This window comes from Carassius carassius, chromosome 8 (genome assembly GCF_963082965.1).
Source record: "Carassius carassius chromosome 8, fCarCar2.1, whole genome shotgun sequence".
NCBI lineage: Eukaryota > Metazoa > Chordata > Actinopteri > Cypriniformes > Cyprinidae > Carassius > Carassius carassius.
Genome location: NC_081762.1, coordinates 12678782 through 12700937, shown reverse-complemented (window position 1 = coordinate 12700937; position 22156 = coordinate 12678782). Strand labels below are relative to the sequence as shown.

The 22156-nt window shown below is 37.2% G+C and overlaps 1 protein-coding gene across 2 annotated transcripts in view; it reads right to left on the bottom strand.

Annotated features, from left to right (window-relative positions):
- Positions 1–5120: 5120 nt before the first annotated feature.
- The window catches only part of ext1b (exostosin glycosyltransferase 1b), an 82850-nt gene continuing 65814 nt past the window's right edge, over positions 5121–22156 (bottom strand). For both annotated transcript variants that reach the window (XM_059556215.1, XM_059556216.1), the window contains 6 exons: positions 19925–20043; positions 15186–15281; positions 12849–12938; positions 9947–10107; positions 8260–8431; positions 5121–8172 (listed from right to left, as the gene is read on the bottom strand). In XM_059556215.1, the coding sequence (XP_059412198.1) occupies positions 7987–8172; positions 8260–8431; positions 9947–10107; positions 12849–12938; positions 15186–15281; positions 19925–20043 (824 nt within the window). In that variant the 3' untranslated portion in view covers positions 5121–7986. The remainder of the gene's footprint in view (positions 8173–8259; positions 8432–9946; positions 10108–12848; positions 12939–15185; positions 15282–19924; positions 20044–22156) is intronic.

The following is a 22156-nucleotide window of genomic DNA, read 5'->3' as shown; positions in this document are numbered from 1 at the left end:
GACATCTGGTCATGTGGCTGATGGTCATAAACCTTCCACCTCCATGCAGAAAAGAACTCCTCTATGGGGTTGAGGAAAGGTGAATAGGGTGGAAGGAAGAGACTTACCAGTCTTGGGTGGACTTCAAACCATACTGTTATTGCTTGCGAATGATGGAAAGCAACATTGTCCCAGGTAACTATAAAGGTCCTCATGTTTTCACCCTCCTGATCCTGCTCTGGTACCAGGCGCTGGTGGAGATCATTGAGAAAGGCAAGGAGGCGCTCGGTATTATAGGGTCCAACCTGACATCTCTGAAGGAGTAATCCTGCATTTGCCATTGCTGCACACATGGTAATGTTTGCCCCTCTCTGTCCTGGCACATCAACTGTGGCCCTTTTTCCAATTATATTTCGTCCACGTCGACGCCTTTTGGACAGATTGAATCCTGCCTCATCTATGTAAATGAATTCATGAGGGGCCTGGTTGGCCTCCAATTCCATAATTCTCTGAAACAAGGTTTATGTATATCAAGTCATTACTGTATACCATACTGTACTGCAACCTATTACTGTGTAGGTTACCTACTTGCAATGTGCAAAGCTAATACAGTAATACTGGACATTGAATTGAATATACACTATACCTGGACATATTGTCGTCGTAGCTCCTTGACTCTCTCACTGTTCCTCTCAAAGGGAACAGTGTAGAGCTGCTTCATCCGCACTCTGTGTTTGGACAAAGTCCGTGTAATGGTTGTGAGGCTGATGCTTTCTATATTGCCAAATATCTCATGGTCCTCCACAATTCTAGTTTTAATTTCATGCAGTTTTATTGCATTATTTGCAACAACCATTTCCACAATGGCAAGCTCTTGATCATTATTGAGGAGCTTTCCTCTTCCCCCAGAGGGTGGAAGACGTTGCAGTCTTTAGAGGAAAAAAAAAATTCAACATATGCATTACTGTATGACCTTATTGACATGTCAAGTGAGAATAGAAACAGTCCATGTAAAATGCACTACTTACCTGTTGGTTTGTTGAAAGATGCGAATAATGGAGGCAACGGTTGACCGCCTCAAATTGGGTTGCACTCTTTCACCAGCCTCTCTTAGTGAGAGACCGTGGTTGATTACGTGGTCAATGATAGTGGCACGAATTTCATCACTGACACTGACTACTACCACGCATCCTTACACCTCTACCTTGCCCTCTCCTTGGGCCTGCTCCTCTTCCTGCACCTCCTTCTGCATCTCTCACTGGACCTGCTCCTCTCACTGCACCTCCTTCTGCATCTCTCACTGGACCTGCACCTCTCATTGCTCCTCTCATTGCTCCTCTCACTGCACCTCCTTCTGCATCTCTCACTGCACCTGCACCTCTCATTGCTCCTCTCACTGCTCCTCTCACTGCACCTCCTTCTGCATCTCTCACTGCACCTGCACCTCTCATTGCTCCTCTCACTGCACCTCCTTCTGCATCTCTCACGGGGCCTGCTCTTCTCCCTGGGCCCCTTGCTCTTGCTCTTCCTCTTCCTCTTCCTTTTCCAGACATTACAGTGTTTGTCTTTTTCTGTTTCCAAAAACATCACTCCTCAAAGTCCTCCTTTTATAGTAATAGAAAAAAATAACCCCTGCCACTGAGTCTAAGCCAGACTGGAACCAGCTGTGGTTGTCCCAATTTACCCAACATAAATCAGCTGTATGTCAATTATTCAATTGTTTGTTTATTATCAGCTGAGATATATTGTTTTTGAACTGATATCATTGCAGAAGCAGAGGTTTTTTTATACTGTATCTAAGGTTTGGAATATTGTTTTTGCTATTGTGGGATGTTGTGTGTTAACATTCGTAAATACTACAAAAACAATCCATAATTTTGTTGGGAGGTATAGCTTGTCTGTTAAGAAAATGTAAGCATTTTGGAAATGTGTTCACTGACTGCATATTGTGTGAAAACGACATGAAATGTGTGAATGGTATGGCCACAATAGACCGATGCTGTGCTAACTGTGTTTAGAGTTTTGGAAATGTGACAACTGTTTGGACAAACGCTTGTTAGCGACTGAAAAAAACTGTAATATAGACTATCTATCAAGTATAAACCTTATACCAGTGGGTATCGACTGCTTCATACTTTTGTGGTTGTTATTGGGAAAAAAAACCCTCAAGTACAAATGGTCTAATTTCAGTATTATATATAAAAGGATCCTTCTCAGAAAGAAGGAACAAAAATGCACAGCCATCTACAGTAACTGCACAATCAAGTGCTGAATTTCAGTATGTACACCGTAAGAAAACAAATCTGTAAAATGTACAGTAAAAAAATGGCAGCTGTGGTTGCCAGAATTTTACATTAAAAAAAATATGGTAGCAATGTTTTACGGATTTAGCTTGAATTTACATTTTAAATACTCTAATTTCATCAAATTTCAACAACTGTAAATCTGTTTTTTACATTTGTAATGCACTGATAACCACCAAAAGCAGGAGGTGAGAAAGTCACATGATTAACAAAAGACCATTACAAGCAGCTTTTAAATCAGAATCAGAAAGAGGTTTATTGCCAAGTATGCTTGCGCATACAAGGAATTTGTTTTAGTGACATAAGCTTCCAGTACACAGAGACAACACACGGACCAAAAAAAAAAAATTAGGCTAATAAATAAGTGTATAAACAATTGTGCTATAAATGATAATGGAATATGATTGAGTAAGATGCAGGGATGTACTAGGATGGAGGGGTAACAAATAAATATAAGGATATTGCACATTTTTATTGCATAAGCATAAGTGGGGAACATTTAACTGTTCATGAGGTAAATTGCCTGTGGGAAGAAACTGTTCTTGTGCCTGACGGTTCTGGTATTTGCGGCTCTGAGGCGCCGACCAGATGGCAAAAGTTCAAAGATGGGGTAACTTGGATGTGAGGGATCCAGAGTGATTTTCTGAGCCCTTTTCCTCACTCTGGATGTATAGAGTTCTTGAAGGGTGGGCAGGGGAGCACCAATAATCCTTTCAGCAGTCCGAACAGTTCTCTGTAGTCTTCTGATGTTTGATTTTGTTGCTGAACCAAACCAGACAGTTATTGAAGTACACTGTACAGACTCAATGATGGCTGAGTAGAACTGTTTCAGCAGTTCCTGTGGCAGGTTTAACTTCCTCAGCTGGCGAAGGGAGTACAACCTTTGTTGGGCCTTTTTCACAATGGAGTCAATGTGATTGTCCCACTTCAGGTCCTGAGAGATGGTGGTTCCCAGGAATCTGAATGACTCCACTGCAGTCACAGTGCTGTTCATGATGGTGACTGGGGAAAGTGCAGGGGGGTTTCTCCTAAAGTCCACGATCATCTCCACTGTTTTGAGCATGTTCAGCTCCAGGTTGTTAAGACTGCACCAGACAGCCAGCTGCTCAACCTCTTGTCTGTAAGCAGACTCATCACCGTCCTGGATGAGGCCGATGACTGTAGTGTCGTCTGCAAACTTCAGGAGCTTGACAGAGGGGTCTTTAGAGGTGCAGTCATTGGTGTACAGGGAGAAGACCAGAGGGGATAGAACACATCCCTGAGGGGCACCAGTGTTGGTGGAGCAGCTGTTTGACATGAATTTGACCATCTGTTGAAAGCCGAACTAAAGTCCACAAACAGGATCCTCACATAAGTCCCTGTTTTGTCCAGATGTTGCAGGATGAAGTGCAATCCCATGTTGATTGCATCATCCACGGACCTGTTTGCTCGGTAAGCAAACTGCAGGGGGTCCAGTAAGGTTCCAGTGATGTCCTTCAGATAAGCCAGAAACAGTTTTTCAAACGACTTCATGACGACAGACGTAGCCACAGGTCTATAGTTGTTAAGTCCGGTTATCTTGGGTTTCTTTGGAATGGGGATTATGGTGGAGCGTTTGAAGCAGGAAGGCACTTCACACAACTCCAGGGATCTGTTGAAGATCTGTGAAAAGATGGGGGCCAGCTGGTCAGCACAGAATTTCAGACAGGCTGGTGTAACGCCATCTGGGCCTGGTGCTTTTCTTCTTTTGTTCTTCTTGTAGACCTGGCGCACATCATCTTCGCAGATTTGAAGAGCAGGAGGTATGGAGAGGGGGATTGCAGGAGGTGTTAACGGATGTGTAGGGAGATGGTCAGAATGGGTGTTGGGAGTTTCAAATCTACAATAAAACTCATTCAGGTCGTTAGCAAGTCATTGATTAGCCTCAGTACAAGGGGATGGTGTCTTGTAGTTAGTGATGGCTCTCAGTCCTCTCCAAACTGAAGTTGAGTCGTTGGAAGTAAACTGGTCTTCCAACTTTTTAGCGTAGGTCTTTTTAGCCGCTCTAATCTATTTGTTCTGTGTGTTCCTGGCCTGATTGTACAAGACCCTGTCCCCATTTCTGTAGGCATCCTCTTTGGCCTGACGAAGATGTCTGAGTTTTACTGTAAACCATGGCTTATCATTGTTGAATGTTAAATAAGTCCTTGTAGGAATGCATATATTCTCACAGAAACTAATATAGGATGTTACAGTCTCTGTGAGTTCGTCCAGATCAGTGGTAGCAGCTTCAAAAACACTCCAATCAGTGAGGTCAAAACAAGCTTGTAAATCCTGCTCTGTTTCGCTGGTTCATCTCTTCACAGTCTTTACTACAGGTTTAAATATTAACACATATAGAAGGTGCATAGTGTTAATCACTAAACATCATCAGGGTTAACGCGTATGAAACTGAAATAATGCAATAAACATTAAACTAAATTTGCTGTAACATACAATTCTAATGTTCAAAACTGAGAAGACAAAACTAAGAAACAAAGCTATTCAACAACAACAACAACAAAACATAATTTGAAATGTAATGTAGGGAATTGTGGGATTGTCAGTTTACGGTTATTCACTGTAAATTCTACATTATTTTTCCACTGCTTGTACTACTGTAAAATTACATTGAAATTTAAAATGTCCAATACAGTTTTTTACCATATATTGTAGGGGAACTTAATCCATTTAAAGTGTTTTTACTGCAGCATTTTTAGTCTTTTACCGTTAAATTCAAGTTTTTTATTGTTTTTTTTTTTAGTTTACAGATCAATATAATCCCTTATCGGTAACCTCTTTACACCATTAATCTGAAAAATAAACAAGCAAATCGCACCATTATAGCATCAAATATGACTTTATTAATTTTCTTATAAATCATTCATACAAAATTGGCATTTTGCAATTTCTTTATTACCTCTATAAAAAGTCATCTGTTAATTACTGGGATGAAGGGTCAGGACAGGAGAGAGCAAAACAATCAGATCTGAATAAAAATAACCCAAAACAAATCAGTATTTACTCATAAATAGCCTAAAGTGGTCATGCAATTCTGGTTAACAGCCTAACATGAGAAATACAGTTGCGTGTTTAACAGATGCTGTGAAATTTTAGTGTCGGAATATGATGCAGCTATTTATTTTATTTTTTTAAAGCTTTTGCCGCTTCTGTCCAAACTCAATTGAATTAAAAGGCACAATCAGGGAGAAATCAGTGATGTTTTCGAGCATGACTATATTGCTTATTGCTAATCATAGACAGTAATGTAAGAGAAATCAGATGCTAATTTTACCAGTTAACCTTGAAACAGGATGAACTTGACGGAATGAAAAAGTATAAACCATACAAGAACAACAACATAATACAATTGCATGATTTTAAATTTGCCAAGATTCTTTGGTGATCTTGCAAGTGTGTAGTGGTAGCAGCAGCATTCAACAGGCCAATTTCAAATGAATGGCTTTGTCACGTTAAGCTGGGTAGTAAAAAAAAAAAACTGGCGTCAATGCACACAGCTATCAGTGTGTCGTCTGCGCACATGCTCCACACTGACAAGGGCCTTGGGCAGATCTGGATGATGCTGGGCGCATCACAAGCCCTGATTACAGAATTGGCAATTGCATCGTGACGGTATGCACATATCAATCAAAACAGACATTTGATGCACACATCTACTGCCTTAAATCATCTCAGATGCATCATCCTACATAGAATTAGAATTCAAGCGGTGTGAACAAGTATTATGTACATTGAAGTGTCTTATAATTTGGCCGATGAAATTGTGCGAGGCCAGACGTTGATTCTGTGGTATGACATTATAACAATGACAATCATAGGTATAAACGCTGGATATAACATTTTTATATTAGCTGGTTTGCTGAACTTAAAACTTAACCAGATGTGGGCCATTTGTGTTAAAACAGAAAAAGGATGACAAAGACAACTAATTACAAATGAACATTTTATGCAACAGTTAAGAGGGCAACCATATTAGAAGCTTTCAGGGACTTGAAATTAATTCACATACTTGTATAACAAGATTCAAGCCAGCACCTAAACTTAAATGTCAAGATGGACACTAAAATGTAAGATTTTCAGTTCGAATAATGTCAATTGAATCACATTACTGCAAATTTCAGAGGCCTTTAAAGTCATGATGCTTATTAAAATACAACGCACAACAATTGAAGGGTTCCTAAACAACATTCAGTGTCAGATATGCTTTTAAATTTCAGCGTGGGCAGACCATGTCCACATGGAGGGAAAAAACCCCACCCCAAAAACATGTAGTGTACATCATGTCACCGCATCAACCGAATTCTGATGCATTATGTGAAGAAAACATGAAAAGGAAAAAAGGCTTTGGCTCACAGCTGGCACATTTTAAGTCCAGTCACCTTCACAAAAGGCCACTAAAGCTCGGCACTCCTTCAAGTCATCAGACATTCAAGTACCTGTGAGTGGAGGCTGACAACACGCTCCACTCTGACTCTGGAAAACACAGAGAAACAACACTGGAGGGGCCCAACGTCTTGAGAACCGTTCCCTTGATATGAAATCAACAAGAAAGGATGTAAAGGAAGCATACACTCGTCACTTTCTAGTGGACAGAAATAAGCCAGGTGTCCATTTGTGGCTGAGTGAGTTTTATATGCGAAGGAGTTGCGTTTAAAATAGCAGGCTGAAGAGGAGAAATGAGGCAGTGGCATTGAACTTTGATGGACAGCTCATTTTTCACAGGGAAGATAAAGGAGGTGAGAGACATCTCACTTAAATTACGGCCATAAGTCCTTACGATGCAACCTGTCATACACTGATGTCTACAAAAGTTTTCACACCTAAACAGATGGCGTTCCTGCACTGTAAACTCTGCCTTTGTTTCCATGCTAATGTTTCTATTGACTTTGACAAACATTTTTTTTCTCTCTGAGTCGGCCTGTTTAATAACTTGAGGATTTAGGGAATTCTAATTAATTTTTTTTAATACACTTTAAGGTGGATTTGCATGAATTAATTAGGTAAGGGAGGGTTTGACAAGCCACTTAAGGCAACTCATTAGTCTTGGCACCATTTTTAAATATAAGAAATAAAATACTGCAGGGTGTTTAAATGGTGGTTATGCAACTAATAAGAGGGATCGCCGTTTCGAATGCAATGTTACGGCCCTTTTTTGCTCACAGTTATATTTCTGTGTCTGTGAACTATTCACCTGCACCGTCTAAATCATAGCCTTCCAGTGAAACTAAATGATTATGAAGTGTTTTGAAAAGGAAAAAACCCCTAATACCTCAAAAACTTGGAAATAAAACCATATGAGCTCAATCGTACACAATCATGGCTCGAGACCTCGGGAAGAACTGAGAACATGATGTTGACATCCGAAGCGGGAGGGTGGATGGATCCAGATGTGGTGTGATGAAGAAGTGCTAACACGATGATGCGTCCCTCCTGTCGTCCAACAACTCGCTCGTGTACTGGGAAAGTTTTTCTGTGGCATTCGTTACCTTGCAACAAAACTAAATCTTCAGAAGAGTTAAAAGTGTGTCACGTGTGTTTGAAGGTCCACAGAGGCCTGTGTTTGTCCTTTGCTTGTGTGCTGCTGAAGGGAAAACTGAGCCACGGGCTCTTCTGCTATGGTCCTCCTCTGCTCCGGAGAGTCTCTTGCGGCCCCCTGTTGAACGTCCGACAAGGGGCGCCAGTCTGGTCAGAGCCGCTCGATCTCCCTGTATTTCTTGCGGAGGATGGAGACCTGGTCCTTAAACAGAACGGGGTCCAGTCTCATTTGGGAGTGGACCAGTGGCATGCCGCCAAACCAGCTGGCGAACTTGTTCATGCAGGTCTGGCGTTGGGCAAAGTGGTCTGGGTCCGCCCAGCGCGAGGCTCGAGATGACTAAGAGGAACAGATGCACAAGATTAGATGGCTTGCTCAAGCTCATGTAGGTTTAATTATCTGGAGTGTGGTTTTTTTCTCACTTACCTGAGCCATCATGGTCTCCTTGTACTGTTTTTTCTGTGTGACCTTTATGGGCGGCAGCTTGGTGACAGCGGACACAAGGAAGTTCATGAGGATGTCCTCACAGTTTGCCAGCTGGTCCACCATGCTCTTCAGGCTATTTGGCAGGAAGTTGGTATACAGGAAGTGGTAATATCTGGAGAAAAGGATGGAATGAAGAACATGGACATTGTCAAGGACAGGTTAAGACAACCAAATCATAAACAAAAGCTCAATAGGACAATGAACATAATGTGCTGGATAAAATGGATGGAATTTATAGATTGTTTTCATTAACTGCAACAAAAACCAAGCAGTCATTTAATCAATGGCTTTATCTTTTTAATACAGTTTCAGTTTTAAATATATATTTAATGGCTGCTTGTCCTACACATGTGTCCTTGCTGAAGGTTTCTAGCTTACTACGGAAACAGCAAATCATGTATTTCTAAAAATAAATTAACAATTCTCCCCTAAAGCTGGTGCCATCATGTTTGGTCATTATTTGTGGTGGCATGTGGTATCAAACTTTGCAACAATATAAATATATATATATTTTTTTAAATAAATATTATGCATGTTAAATACAATTACACAATACATTAATTATTTTGTCAAGAAAATAATTTTATATAATAACTTCTGTGATATTTAAAGAAAAATGACCTTTTCATGTCCTCAATGTCTGTGGTATTACCATGATGGAAATTTCCTGTACTTCCTGTTTAAGATCATAGCGCTGCGTAGAGTATGGTGAGACTTTCTTTTAAACGCTAGATCAGAGACAGTTTAATTTAAAGATTGATTTGTATAGCTGAATTAATATTTTACAAATATTACCAGGTCTACTTGTTGTAATGGTAGTCTCCATTTTAAAGAACTTAAGAATTGTGAAAATTTGTCTGTGATATTACGTCTTTTAATTTAGGACATAACTGATGAATTTTCCAGATTTTCAGTAAATTATTTATTTAAATTTAAGCTTTAAAATTAAGCTTTTATTCGATCTATCAGTGATATGACGTTCAAGTAAAATTTCTTATTATCATCAATATTGAACACAGTTAATATTGTTGTTGAAACCAGAGTTAATTTTGCACTTGTCTGTTGGCATCGCTTCCACAATGAAGAACAAAAATAATATTTATACAAAAATAATTTATATAATAAAATTTATACAAAAATAAAGCAAAACACTGGGCAGAAAATATATCCTTTTAAATTGACCTTTTGATATCTGGCAACCACACACGAAAGCTCTTTTTTTTTTTTTACGAAAATAACATTTCATCTTGTCGTTTATTGTCAATGATACTGCATGTTGATATAGTCACTGTTATCCTCTATTGACTTTAGTGTCATCTCATCATAGTCTTGTTTTAGTCATAGGAAAAAACTGCAAACATTTTTCATCAGTTTTAGTTAACAAAATGAACACTAGTGGAAACCATTTTTTTGAATTTTTTTTTTCTTTTAACTAAAAGAAAAAAACTAAAACATTCCTTTAACTAAAATGTATGCATTATAACTTAATAAAAGTTTTTATTTCTGAGAGAGAGAGAGAGAGAGAGAGAGAGAGAGAGAGAGAGAGGGAGAGTGTATATTTGTAGATTGTAAAGGGACGGCACTGCCCTAATTTCCTCAGTGAAGCAGCTGTTTCCAGATGCAGTACCTGTGGTAAATGGCAGCTCCGGTGAGAACCATGGAATAGTCATTGGTCCATTTGGAGGTGTAACCCCAGCGCTCCTTATTATTGTCCCAGAAATGACTGCGGGCAGGATATCCCACAATTCTCTCAGGGAAACTCTGCCACACTGTGAAGGCAAAGTCCACCTGCAAGGCAACGTTGACCTCAAGTTAGAAGCCACACCAAACCAGTGCTATAAAGAGTAAAAAAGAAGAAGAAAAAAAGAATCGAGGATGGTGGCATGAAGGCTCTCTCATGACAAAAACCAGACACATAGATACAAACACATACACAAACACGCCTTCAAAGCTGCTAGCTGAGAAGATGCCCTCCTTTTTCCAAGATCAAAGCATTTAAACAAATAATTACTGAAACACATCAAAAGTGTCAGCGGCGGAGCCTCAGCAGGATCTGGAGTCAGCAGTGAATTGATGGAACCACACTCGTACAAGACACACACAAACAGACTGTACACTGAAACCTTGGTGTAACCCCACCGGCAGTACACCCACCTCACATGTAATGCCAAAACTAAGTCTCCAGCTACACAAATGGGGTGATTTGGGAGGGGGAGTTCAAGAAAGAAAGAGTAATTGGAGTTTCCCTGCAGTGTGGTCAAGATAACACATGATTAAAGATATCCATTTCAGGAAGAAAAGAGGAATGCACAGGAGGGCTAGACAGGTTTAGGAAGTTGACTTCTGCTGTGTGCGTTCACGCTGACTCTGCTGCCTCTGATAAGGGATGGCCATTTCTCATCGCTGTATGCTGCAGAGTGCCACTCACTGATGCAGGGGACAGAAAGAAGCCGAGAGAGGGAGGATCCGAGGGCTGAAGAGGCCATGCTGAGCTGATTATGGGTGGCGGAAGCATAGTGGTTGCCAAATCTGCACTGCCAGCTGAAAGGTTGGGGGTTTAATCCGAGAGCGGCTGAGAAGGGAGCAATCACAACCCTGCTCAAACGATAAGGTGTCTTTCACTTTGAGGCACTACAGGGTTATGGAACCAATATCTGCCCTATTGTTAGCTGCAATGGATGCTATTTTTAATAGCGATCTCATTCCCTGAAGCACACTTACGATGTTATTCAATGTGTCTTTCCACCCAAAGATTCCACAATTTTTCATCTCTCTGTACCTTTATGTAAATGGCTTGTTATGATTGGCTAAACATTTATACAAAACATTATGCTCCAGCCGTTCCATACTAAATACCATAATAAATAAAAGTATTAATAATAAAAACAAATTCTAAGCTATATACACAGAACATGTTTAAAAGCAATTTTAAATATATTTTATTTTATATCTGAATGTAGATCTGCAATAATTCTATATTTATTTAGATGTTTATTATTGTTTATATTTAATTATATCCAATTATTACCACTTTATGGATTTAATCTTTGTAAATATGTCCTCCACTGATGTTCACATTTCTATGCATGGTATTTTACTCACATTTTACTTGAGTTTTTTTATATATATGTTAATTATATTAATTAACTGTCACACCATCCCGTATACGGGACGCCTACATTTACTTCACTATATTACAATTAAATCTAATCTAATCTTGACAAACTATATATCGTTGGAAAGGTCTAAGACTCCCAAATATTTATTTTACCAATGTTTTTTGTTAAAAATTATGTAGGAAAAGTAATAGATTAATTTATGACAAGAGTGCACCCAAAAAAAGAGTGCACAAAAATCTACATTATAACAGGAGTTTTGACCTTTGTTTAAAAAAAAAAAAAAAGACTTCTTTGTTGCCTTTTTCTCCATCACATTTTAGAAATCATCAGAAATTATTTATCAACTGAAAACTTAAAATCTCAAAATTCATCCTTTGATGCAATTATATGCAAACATGCAATAATTCAATTTTAAATAACACAAATAACAATTTTTAATTATTTTTAATAACAAATAAAAAATAACCTTTATTTAATTCCATTTTATTAACCAACGTCTTTGGTACTGACCTTAAATGATCCAATTCAACCATACTAATAAGCAAAAATTACTCTACATTTGTGCCTCTTTTTTTTACTGCTGAAGTATGTTGAACTTTCTTCTTTTGTGTTCTGTTGTAGAGTTGTGTATTTACTTTCTCTACAGCCTGAGACTTATTCATTTAGCTTTAGGTGTGAAAGGGCTTTTACGTTTACCAAAAAATATAACTTGTTTTATATTAAAAAAAAAACCAGCAAGCCCTGCCCAGACTGAAAAAGTAACGCAACACATTACTTTCCATAAAAAGTAACCAAGTAACGTCATTAGATACTTTTTTAGGGAGTAACGCAATATTGTAAAGCATAACTTTTAAAAGTAACTTTCCCCAACACTGGTACTGTGAATATTTATTTTGTATATATAAACACACACAAATGCATGTATATATTTAAGAAAAATGTTGATTATATATTAAATGTATTTATATTTAATATAGATTATATGAATATAAATACACATGTAAATATTTTCAAAATATACCGTGTGTGTATTTATATACATAAAAATATACACAGTACACACTTATTTTGGATGTGATTAATCGTTTGACAGCACTAACATATTTAATTTGAATATATCTTTATTAACAATATTAACTCATAACGATAATGGTCTTACATGTGTCTTTAAATCTCACACATTAACTTTGGCAATCCTAAAATAAAAATGTCACAGACCTCCTGTGGAAGACCCCAGAAAACAGTAAAAAGATTACATCTATAGCCATGAATAGTGATAGAAAATGAAAAAAAAGAGAAACTTTACAGGAGGAAGCGCCATCTTCAACAGGGCCACAGGCTAACAGAGCTCAGGACGGCAGTCTCCCTCACTGCTGACGTGTGACTCCGAGAGAGAATTATAGTCCATACCTCAGTGGTTGACAACACCGTGTCCTCGTCCAGACTTAACACTGCATCGCTGATGATACTGTTATAGGGCTGAAACCGACTGCTCATGACCTACACACAGAAAAACATACGTACTCTCAGATTTGATCTCATATAATACAAGGAAAAAATTCTGGATTAAACTCCAAATATTTGGTTACTGTTATGCATGTGTGGTTGATCACTAATAAGACGTGGAAATGTACAAAACAAGACACACATCAAAGTCCTGTCACAGACACATACAACAACAGGCCACCCACACACATCCCCTCAGAGCACTTCATAAACATGGACGCACATGCAAGCATTTTATTTAACTTTTGTCAAAACACATACGGACAAAACAAGCCTCGACAGCACTAAATGTCAAAACAGTGTCAGGGAGCGACAAACTGACTCATAAATGCTTCATAAGAGGTCCGTGTGTAAAAGCACAACTAAACAGGAAATACACATACGCTTCCCACAGTAAATCCCCCCTCAGTCACACAAGCGGTCTGCTAGCAGTGCCCACAGGGACCACTCCACATACAATCTGCACTTCTAGAAAGCACCGCCACAATATGTAGGTGAAAGATGAAGATCGTGCAGGTGAGCAACGGCCCTGTGAAGTCCAGATTAAATCTAACGCTGGAAGCCTCACATCTCTCTCCTTCAAATCCAGACGCTACAGTGCCATACCACAGAATCAAGTCGAATCATATCGTTTACTATCATTTTACTACTATCTAGTAGTAACTAACTAGTTTGAAACAGAAAATATTTGTGCTTTGACTATATGAGTGTCCATTTCTTGTACAAAACATGGATAAGCTTGGCTGCAGAAGAACATTACTGGAACTGGTTTAATTTATCACATGATAAAACAACACTGTGAACACCGAGGTTCAATTACTCAAGATTTAATTACCAATATTTTTGGTTTCTGGCTAAATGAAAATGTTAATATTAGTCTCTGTGCATCAGGGTGCTTCGCTACTAAAATTTCCCTTAAAAAAATAACCTTTATTTACAATCATATCACAGTGTGTGATTTCTGCATGCTTGTTATTCTTCATTTAGAAACTTTTTTTTTTGTTGACAACTCAGCTCGCACAGACAGGAAATTTAATAATCACAAAAATACATAGAATTATTTTCCACACTCAAATCCCAATGGCTAAAATCAAGTCCTGCCCTATATTATTTTCCTTTGAATTTTGCACTTCACATAAAAATTGAACCAATTCTCAATAAGTAGTTAATGTTGTTTCATGCAGTCCTTAATGAAATGCAGTACAGCACAGGAAATGAGTCTGAAAGGCACAGTATTCTCTGTAGGATCTCAAATACTGTAGAAATGGGAGTGTTTAATAAGGAAAATGCCCAGAGCAACACTTCAGTGTGGCATGGGACCAGGCTGTCAATCACGGCTTAAAAGAGCTGTCTCCTCATCAGCTAGTCTGGGTGGGAAAACACACACACACACACACACACACACACACACCACTCTGTAAACAAGACAGCCACAAGCCGTCCAAACCACAGGCTGACTGGCACTACTTCACTGCTCTCTTCCCTCAGCCAGAGGAAAACTAATCCCTCTCTGCTCCAAACACTCACAGTCCCTCTCATCAACAACTACAAAAGTGTGGGATGCTGTGTTGTGTCTCACTAATATTTTACTTTAATACATATTAATGTAGTCATGATTTTGTGAAAAATACTTTCAGGGTAATAACTTTAATTACCAATGAAAAACATTACACATACTGTACACTACCGTTCAAAAGGTTTTTGAAAGAATTTTGTTCTGCTCACCAACGCTGCATTTATTTGATCAAAGACACAGTAATTCTGTGAAATACTAGTACAATTTAAAATGAAATGTAATTGCAGCAGCTATTACTCCAGTCTTCAGTGTCACATGATCCTTCAGAATTCCTTCTAATATGCTGATGTTATACTCTGGAAACATTTCTTATTATACAGTTGTGCTGCATAATATTTTTGTGCGATACATTTTACATGATTGTTTGATGAATAGAACGTCCACAAGAACAGATTTTTTTGTAACTTCATACAAGTTTTTACTGTTAATTTTGATTAAGTTAAGGTACCCTGATGAATAAAAGTATTACTTTATAAAAAAAAAAAGGAGAGTATACATTAAAACCAGTATTCACAAAGTTTCATGCATTTATTTATTCAATTTATTTTTAGACTTTGTGACACATCTAATGCTGTCATAATGTCATTTCTCAGCTTTGCCATGATTAAAATAAAATGTAAACAACTTGGGAAAACTTATTGAAACCACAAAAAACCATATCTCACCTTGTTCTCTCCTTCGATTACAATAATGGGCACTGAGGTGGCTGGCCATCGATGCTTGGCAGGTAAAGGCTTGTCACAATTCCACAATACAATAATCTGAGGAGAAACCGAAACAAAGAGAGATCAGAAACAAAACCGTTTCCAAAACTATGCATTCTTTTGAATTATACAGTACATTTCTATTACCGCGGCAAAAATAAACCCATAAATTCAGATCCAGTCCCCAGCTTATATGTTTCTTTCCAAAGAAATGAAATAATACAAATCATAATATACTGTACTCTGTACTTTTATACACAGTCATACTTCATTAAAAATCCACACTTAAATAGAGCATGTGACCGTAAAACATGTGCAGCTGAAAGCCAAACATATCATATTGTGACGTGTCAGGGATTCTCTCAGGGCTTTCACTTTGTGAAGTTCACACACATTTCTGGTGTTAGCATTAGCCTGGAATGTCCCAAATTTGTGATGTGATGTCGGTTTCAATTTACAGCTTGTCATAGCCATGAGTTTTTTTTTATTTTTTATATATATTCATTTTGTTTTGTCACTTTCAAGTGTCTTTGAGTGATTACACCTCCGGCTGAAGTGACTGGCTCTGGTTTTATGTTAACACTCATAAATGTTTCATGTGGAACATTTTAAGAGGGGCCCATACTCTGAGAGAGTGTCTGTGATTTAGAAGTCAGTTAGTTCACAGAGCAGGGTTAAATAACTCATTAAGAGCGCTCAAGTATTTGGACTCAATCCAATACTCTGACAGAGCCCTACACACTTTCAGGGGATTTTTTATGAACAACTAAATGTTGACAGACCGTCGTAAAAATCCACAAGAAAAATAAATGCATATAAATGAGAATTGAAAATGCTGAAATGATCAGGTCTCTGGTCTAATTTCTTTGGTCTTGACATCAAAACATGAACAGATATGCATACACTGAATAAGCTGACAGAAAATCAATAAAGGTGTGAAAGTGAAATTGGGTGAAGACCTAGACTTGCTGATCAGCTTTCCTTAATAAAAAAATGAACAATAATATTTTCTGTTTGAATATGTATTTTTTTTTTAACATTTAATAATTCAATCAAAATGAGATTTATTAAATGTTCGTTTGCAGGGCACGCTTTGTTGTTCACGAATGCATTGGAAGGGCATCAGGACATGATGCAGGCTCGATGAGCATCATTACGACATGCAAGATCTGTTCAAAATGAAAAAGTACTACATTAATGCACTGATTTTAAAATTCTGTTTTAATGCGCTGGTGATATAAACAGCCATCAAGCCTTTTACTTAACCACATCTTTCACTTCATTAACTTCCAATCGTAGAGTCACGTAGCTCTCAAGCCACACAGCAGAACATAATAAATGAAAGCTTGACTGTCTAATGATATTACATGCAGGAGGCCTCTTCAAACTCAAAGTATTCTATAATCTATAATAAGATCAGAGACATTAATTAAACTACTTAAACTCTCAGAAACAAAACAAAGCCTGAAGGTTGGATTTTTTGATAATGCAGACAAGCGAGGCAAAGATAGGAGCAGGAACGCTAAAGCATGTTGACATGAGTGAAGCTCCATACTGGGGTGGATTTAAAGTATGAATCCTCTAGAAGTCAACTAGTCATCCAACTGAATAAGTATGTAGTGAGAATCATACAAATGATAGCTTAGATGTAATCAATTTAGTCTTTAAACTTGGTAAAAATCTCCTAAGAAATGTACTGGATTTATTACAGGCTTCCAATTAAGATGGTTTAGTTGGCAAGTTGTTCAATCGCCAGACTAACTGATTCTGATGAGTCAGGATATCTACAAAGTTTTTCAAAGTCAAATGAAAGACATTTATACCATAATTAATCACGTATGTCCATTCAGAAATACCAATACTATTAATTAAAATCACTTTTACTTAAACAGGCTAGGACATACATTGATTTATTTATTTTTTTTAGCAAAACTTGGAAACTGCAAATTTAAAATACACATTTTACACAATAATTAGACATTTGGTTTTGTACCAATACGTCACTACATACAAATTAGAGGTTGACCGATATTGGATTTGATTGGATGATAATGTGTTTAAAGAAAGGGAATAAAAATCTATATACTGTATCTTGAATGTGTTAATGTATTTAATTTTCCCTTCCTGTTACGGGGCAGCCCAGAGAAAAGCATCTTTACACTGGATTAAATTCCAGAAGCAGCTTAGGTAACGGTTTATTTTAAAGTGTCCTTGTTACACGTTACATGCACTTACTATTATAGTAACAATACATTTTACATAACTAGTACATGTAGTTAACATTACTCAGTACTTAAATATATAATTACACTGTAACAAGGACACCTTAAAGTACCGCAGGTGTAACCACAGCTTATTGTCTAACCATAATGGCAATAGTAACCAGAAAAAAGGTGGATATTTAAATATTAACCTGTTAGTCAGTAACCCCCATTATAGGACTCACAGCTGAAAGTGCTCTAACAACTTATAATTGTAACAGTTTCCTACTTCAGTGCGTTACAAACAGTTAGCTAATTTTGGTGTCTTTGGAAAAAAGACACTTTGGGCTTTACTTTTTATCAACCAGATTTGATAATGCTCAAAAATATTAAAAGTTATAGACACTGAAGTGCCTTGAATTTTTTTTTACCACACTTAAATATTTTTTATTTGATATAAAAATACATGAAATGAGTCCTGGAGCAATCTAGAAAAGTAATGGGTTGAAAGCCACATGTCTCATGAGTTTCTATTTCAAATCTGAATAAGATATCATGGAAAATGAGATTCCTGCAAATATTTTTCTGAGACTATGTCTAGATAGTCTATTCACAAAATAAATCAGAACTCCATTTTCAAAATGTCTATATTACACTACTACTAGCTGCTCACCGAAAAAGATTCGAGAGATGAAATATGCACTCGTTCAACAGTAGGTCGTAAGAAATCACTTAGCATAAATCTGCAGTATTCACTGACTGCAAACTGCACTGACACAGCAGTTTTGCCTTTGACCGTGCGGTGCACATTTAATTACATCACCCAAAATAAAATGCAATTTTTCTGTCCCCAAATTTAAGACCTTTTAAAATGATAATTAACACACTGTTATACCATTTAGGATATTTAAGCTTTTTATGACCTTAAATTTGATTAAAAAAACCTAAAACATTTTAGTACTTGCAGGGATCCTGTAAATAGTTTTTTATGCGCATAATTTAAATGGGATTTTTTTTTTTACTGTCATCTGTTTCTGCAATGTCTTTAAACACAGACGGTCTCTCTATCAACTTCCCCCAGTTTCGGGGGTGGAGGTACATGCGTACTCACTCACAGTAGTGGGCCCCAATCTCAGTTACCTAGCCTGCCAGAATGAACTCAAAAGACGCCCGTCATTCTCCTCTGCCTCCCCTAGTTTATTTATATCCCTCCTTCCTTACCATTCCTCTGCGGAAAGACTCTGGCTGATGAATTGTAGCTAAAGGGGCTAGCATTGCTATTCCCATCCTTCCACTTTAGCTGGAGTAGAGCGTGCTCATTTCAAGCTCCGCCAGAGAAACAAAAGCCAAGCGTTCAGCAGTCGAGTCTTTTCAAGCCCTCCCGCGGAGAAGAGAGGAGACAGTCTGAGAAAAGCACCAGCTTGTGTGTGCGCAACATGTTTCGCGCAGTCAGCGGGGACACGTTGCATTTAATTCCCCACCTCTCCACCCCCACTAGCCCCCCCTCTCTCTCCTGCACATTAGAGACGAATCGATACGAATTGGTTCCCAGGGTGGCAAACAATTCAGAAGGCAGTGGATGCCATGGAAACGCACGGGGCTGCTGGGCTCTGATTCAGTCCCTGAGGTTTAAGAGGGGTGTAAACTGAGGGGGCGGCAGAGACGAGTCTTCCAGATGCACTGAAAGTATGACGCTTTTAACATTGAGAGATATCCACTCATCTTCAAGAGGAAAACAACAGCGCTCTGTGTCCTTATCAGATCAAATCGCAGAAACAAATGTCAACATTTTCTGAAGTTCAGATTTCAAACTGCCTAATGGGAAGCCTCAAGCAGTCAAAAAGTTAACCAAGTAACTAGATTGTGTCAAAAACAGCAGTCAGCTCGGATTCTGATACAGATGTTGTTTTGATCGTTATAGGATTTATAGCAGCGATGTTAATTTAATGTTAAATTAGAGCAGTGGTCATCATTCTTTTTGAATGATTGTCCATCACAATATTTAATATTATAGGCTCATATATTCTAAAGATTTTGATATTTCTGCTGTCATTATGACAAAACTGCTTGTTTTCAAACTTTTTAATATAAACAAAAACTAAAATGATTGATATATTAAACTGATAACCTTCTTGTGATTTCAGGAACTGCATGCTCTTCCATAAGAACAACGGTTATTGATTTTTCATGTGTTTTTAGCATTTAAAATAAGATTAGAGTTTGACTTTTATTATAAATTAATATTTTATTAATTTAAATACTTAAGTAATCCTGCAGAGCCCCTGGAAGTTTGGTTGAGAACCACTAAGTTGGTACAATTGCATTAAAAAAAGTAATAAATATTTAAATATTGAATTATTTAAATGAAATAAAGACACTAAAGCCAGGTTCATCTCTGAATCATCTTAATTTGGGACTTTTTTCAGCAAATACTGATATATGCAGTAAACTGCCATTGTTTTAATGAATGAATCCACCATCAAAAGAAGTGGATCTTACCTGAGCACAGTACTGGGATCTTGCCACTGAGACGAGGAGCTTGAGAATAGGCTGAGACTGAGAAACCAGGGGTGTGACTGCATGGATAACAGCAGTGAACTTGGGATTCGGCTTGATCCCTAAAAAAGAGAATTAATTTGAAAGAACCATAATCAGAAAAAAAAAAAGATATACCAGACCAATGCTGCACATGTTCACTGATATCGAAAGGATACCTATGGAATTCTATCGAATGGATTTAAACATAGTAAAAAGTATCTAATAAAAAATTTTATATTTGATAAAATATTTAACAAACACGAGGGGTGAATGATGCATACAGCTTATTGAATGACAAAATTTCAAACTCATTCTGTGAAGCTTTCTGAAGAGCTCTGTGCAGAACTCCTGCGAGTTTTATAATATGCCAAATATATCTATAAAATACTTCAAGCAATATGATTTAGTGGTATGGCTTAAGTGGGATTTAATGAGATAAATAATCCATGTTTTAGAGTTATTAAATAGACGACATGTTTAATTACAATCAATGATAATGGCATTAATTATCATGCCCATCTCTCTATAGATGCAGCACGTTTTTCATCCATTGCCCACTTTGCCCATGAGACAATAAAACAAAGTTGGAATGTTTCCCTCATCTCAAAATAACTCACCATGTTTAATTGGTGCAGTGGTGACAATCCCATATGATAGTTCTTACACAGATACAAACAGATAATTCTTGTTGGTTACCACATTATTTTTTTTACACTTACATTTTCCCCACTAACAAGAGGTGCTCAATCAACGGTTTTTATATTGATTGGCCTGACAAGCAGTGCAGATTAAGATAGAGGCATGCGTGGGCTGCATTAGCAACTGTGGTGATGCGCGACTTTAGATTGTGAATATGGATTTTGCGATCCAATTACACAGGGCTGGTCGATAATCTATCACGTTGTACAATGGTTGTCACTTAGCTACATGATAAATTTGTAGATATCAAGACACCTCTGCAATTAAGAGATGGCAGGAGAGGGTGTTTTAAAATAAAGCAGATGATGATAAAGGAGAGAACCAGAGACAACGCAACGGGTTTCGAATGAGGCTAGACACAAATTTGGCTATGACAAGAAGACCCATGTCTGTAAAAGATGAAAGACAATCCTAAAGTCCCATAATGCCTGTCTATCGTGTCTTAGAAAGCTCATTAATTCCAGAAACATTTGAACATAACCTCAAAACGTCATGCAGGACTAGTTTCTGAAAGTTTAGGAGAAAAGGGTGTCACAATATTAAAGAAAGAAAGACTTTTGCTGTGTCCAAAATCACTCACTTGTTTACTCTTTCCCTAATCCCTATATAGTAAATGTGACAAAGAACAAATCTGAATCAACAGAAACTAATGAGCTAAATCAGAAGAAATACTGTTCCTATATTTTACAGTATATGTATTTTATTTTAATGCACTAAGTGTAAACAGCATCTATCGCTAAGAAAATATGCAATTTTCACTCTGGATGAATAGCATCTAATTGCAATTTACACTTAGTATGCAAAATAGTGGAAGTGACTTTGTGCACGATTCAAATATTAGTCAGCAGAAGCACAAGAAGTGAAAAGGTCTCAGAAAACGTACAAATAAAGATCATATTAGATGTCTATTGTTTATTAATTAATAAATTACTGCGTTAATGTGATAACATGTTAACTTTCCTAGCCCTAATATATATATACACAGTACAGACCAAACGTTTGGAAACATTACTATTTTTAATGTTTTTGAAAGAACAGGCTTCTGCTCATCAATCCTGCATTTATTTGATCAAAAATACAGAAAAAACTGTAATATTGTGAAATATTATTACAACTTAAAATAAAAGTTTTCTATTTGAATATACTTTTAAAAAATAATTTATTCCTGTGATGCAGAGCTGAATTTTCAGCATCATTACTCCAGCCTTCAGTGTCACATGTAACTTCCAGTCTATCACATGATCATTTAGAAATCATTCTAATATTCTGATTTATTATGAGTGTTGGAAACAGTTCTGCTGTCTGATATATTTGATGAATAAAATGTTAAAAAGAACTGCATTTATTCAAAATAAAATAAAAATTCTAATATATATTCTAATAATATATTTTCTTTACTATCACTTTTTATCAATTTAACACATCCTTGCTGAATAAAAGTATTGATTTTATTTAAAAAAAAGAAAAAAAAATACTGACCCCAAGTTACTGACC